Source organism: Salvelinus alpinus, chromosome 12 (assembly GCF_045679555.1).
Source record: "Salvelinus alpinus chromosome 12, SLU_Salpinus.1, whole genome shotgun sequence".
Taxonomy (NCBI): domain Eukaryota; kingdom Metazoa; phylum Chordata; class Actinopteri; order Salmoniformes; family Salmonidae; genus Salvelinus; species Salvelinus alpinus.
The window spans coordinates 52,649,311-52,651,783 of record NC_092097.1 but is presented as its reverse complement, the minus strand read 5'-3'; the positions used below and the strand labels follow the sequence as shown (position 1 = coordinate 52,651,783).

Here is a 2,473-nt window from a genome sequence, read left to right as displayed (position 1 = left end):
GCATAACATTTACTATAGGAACTCAGCATAACTTCTGACATTACAGAAAACACTCCAAAAGCCTCATCAACAGACTGTACAGGTTCTATACAGATTCAGGGTCTGGTTCGGCACTGGGAGTGGCCTATAGCATACAGTATGTCACGCACAATGCTCATTGGGCTTTGTAATGCTCATTAGGCTTTGTAATGCTCGTTGGGCTTTGTAATGCACATTGGGCTAAACTATGGTATGCACATTGGTCTGGTTCGGCAAAGGAGTAGCTCACAGTACGTTATGCATGCTGAGCTAAAAACACAAACAGAAGCATTTCAAGTCTTGTTTTTCTCACGCTGCCAGTCCTCTTCTCTGCTGCCAGTCCTCTTCTCCGCTGCCAGTCCTCTTCTCCGCTGCCAGTCCTCCTCTCCACTGCCAGTCCTCCTCTCCACTGATAGTCCTCCTCTCCGCTGCTAGTCCTCCTCTCCGCTGCTAGGCCTCCTCTCCGCTGCCAGTCCTCCTCTCCGCTGCCAGTCTTCCTCTCCGCTGCCAGTCCTCCTCTCTACTGCTAGTCCTCCTCTCTGCTGCCAGTCTTCCTCTCTACTGCCAGTCTTCCTCTCCGCTGCTAGTCCTCCCCTCCGCTGCTAGGCCTCCTCTCCGCTGCCAGTCCTCCTCTCCGCTGCCAGTCCTCCCCTCCGCTGCCAGACTTCCTCTCCGCTGCCAGTCTTCCTCTCCGCTGCCAGTCTTCCTCTCCGCTGCCAGTCCTCCTCTCCGCTGCCAGTCCTCCTCTCCGCTGCTAGTCCTCCTCTCCGCTGCCAGTCTTCCTCTCCGCTGCCAGTATTCCTCTCCGCTGCTAGTCCTCCTCTCCGCTGGCAGTCCTCCTCTCCGCTGCCAGTCTTCCTCTCCGCTGCCAGTCTTCCTCTCCGCTGCCAGTCCTCCTCTCCGCTGCTAGTCCTCCTCTCCGCTGCCAGTCTTCCTCTCCGCTGCCAGTCCTCCTCTCCGCTGCCAGTCCTCCTCTCCGCTGCCAGTCCTCCTCTCCACTGCTAGTCCTCCTCTCCGCTGCCAGTCTTCCTCTCTGCTGCCAGTCTTCCTCTCTGCTGCCAGTCTTCCTCTCCGCTGCCAGTCTTCCTCTCCGCTGCCAGTCTTCCTCTCTGCTGCCAGTCTTCCTCTCCGCTGCCAGTCTTCCTCTCCGCTGCCAGTCTTCCTCTCCGCTGCCAGTCTTCCTCTCCGCTGCCAGTCTTCCTCTCTCCTGCCAGTCTTCCTCTCTGCTGCCAGTCTTCTTCTCTGCTGCCAGTCTTCCTCTCTGCTGCCAGTCTTCCTCTCTGCTGCCAGTCTTCCTCTCCGCTGCCAGTCTTCCTCTCTCCTGCCAGTCTTCCTCTCTCCTGCCAGTCTTCCTCTCCGCTGCCAGTCTTCCTCTCCGCTGCCAGTCTTCCTCTCTGCTGCCAGTCTTCCTCTCTCCTGCCAGTCTTCCTCTCTGCTGCCAGTCCTCCTCTCTGCTGCCAGTCTTCCTCTCTGCTGCCAGTCTTCCTCTCTGCTGCCAGTCTTCCTCTCTGCTGCCAGTCTTCCTCTCTGCTGCCAGTCTTCCTCTCTGCTGCCAGTCTTCCTCTCTGCTGCCCATCATATGTGGTGAACCACACTTTTATTGTTGCATGAACAATGAAGACTTGGACTGCATCTCAAACGCCACTCTATTCCCCCCTGGTCAAAAGTAGTGCACTATAAAGGGAATAGTGTCACGCCCTGACCGTAGAGAGCTTTTATGTCTCTATTTTGGTTTGGTCAGGGTGTGATTTGGGTGGGCATTCTATCTTCATTTTCTATGTTTTGTATTTCTTTGTGTTTGGCCGGGTGTGGTTCTCAATCAGAGGCAGCTGTCTATCGTTGTCTCTGACTGAGAACCATACTTAGATAGCTTTTCCCCACCGATGCTTTGTGGGTAGTTATTTCTCTGTCTGTCTGTCTAACATTGCATTAACCAGAAGGGCATTCCAATTGAAATTATTATTTACATCGTTAAAAATAACCCAGGATAATCCAACCGTAATGATCGCTGCAGAATTTGCACATATCCCCATCATTGTTCCTGGCAGGCTTCACAAAAACCTTAGGAATCACAACAATGAGAAATGAAGAGAACTAGTCATGCTGTGCATAGCAGAATAATACTAACAGAGTCTGCGATCCCAAATGAAACCCCACGTAGGGCTCTGGTCAAAAGTAGTGCACTACATAGGGAATAGGGTGTAATTTGGGGACAAGACAGACAGACATTCATCCTGTTGTTCACAGTACAAACAACGAGAGCAATGCCAGGGAGGGAGGGAGGCTGCCACATTGTACAATTTACTTTTTACAAACAATGCTTTAGAAAGATTAGCTTCCCACAATGGACATATCCTCTTCCAACACAGTTTCAAATGCCTGGGGCAAAGCCAGTACAATGGACATATCCTCTTCCAACACAGTTTCAAATTCCTGGGGCAAAGCTAGTACAATG

General features: G+C 52.5%; 1 protein-coding gene across 1 annotated transcript; it reads right to left on the bottom strand.

Annotated features, from left to right (window-relative positions):
* Positions 1-829: 829 nt before the first annotated feature.
* On the bottom strand, positions 830-1,594 carry LOC139535313 (octapeptide-repeat protein T2-like). Its single transcript, XM_071334617.1, has one exon. It carries the CDS (start codon positions 1,592-1,594, stop codon positions 830-832), a length of 765 nt encoding a protein of 254 aa, XP_071190718.1.
* Positions 1,595-2,473: the final 879 nt, after the last annotated feature.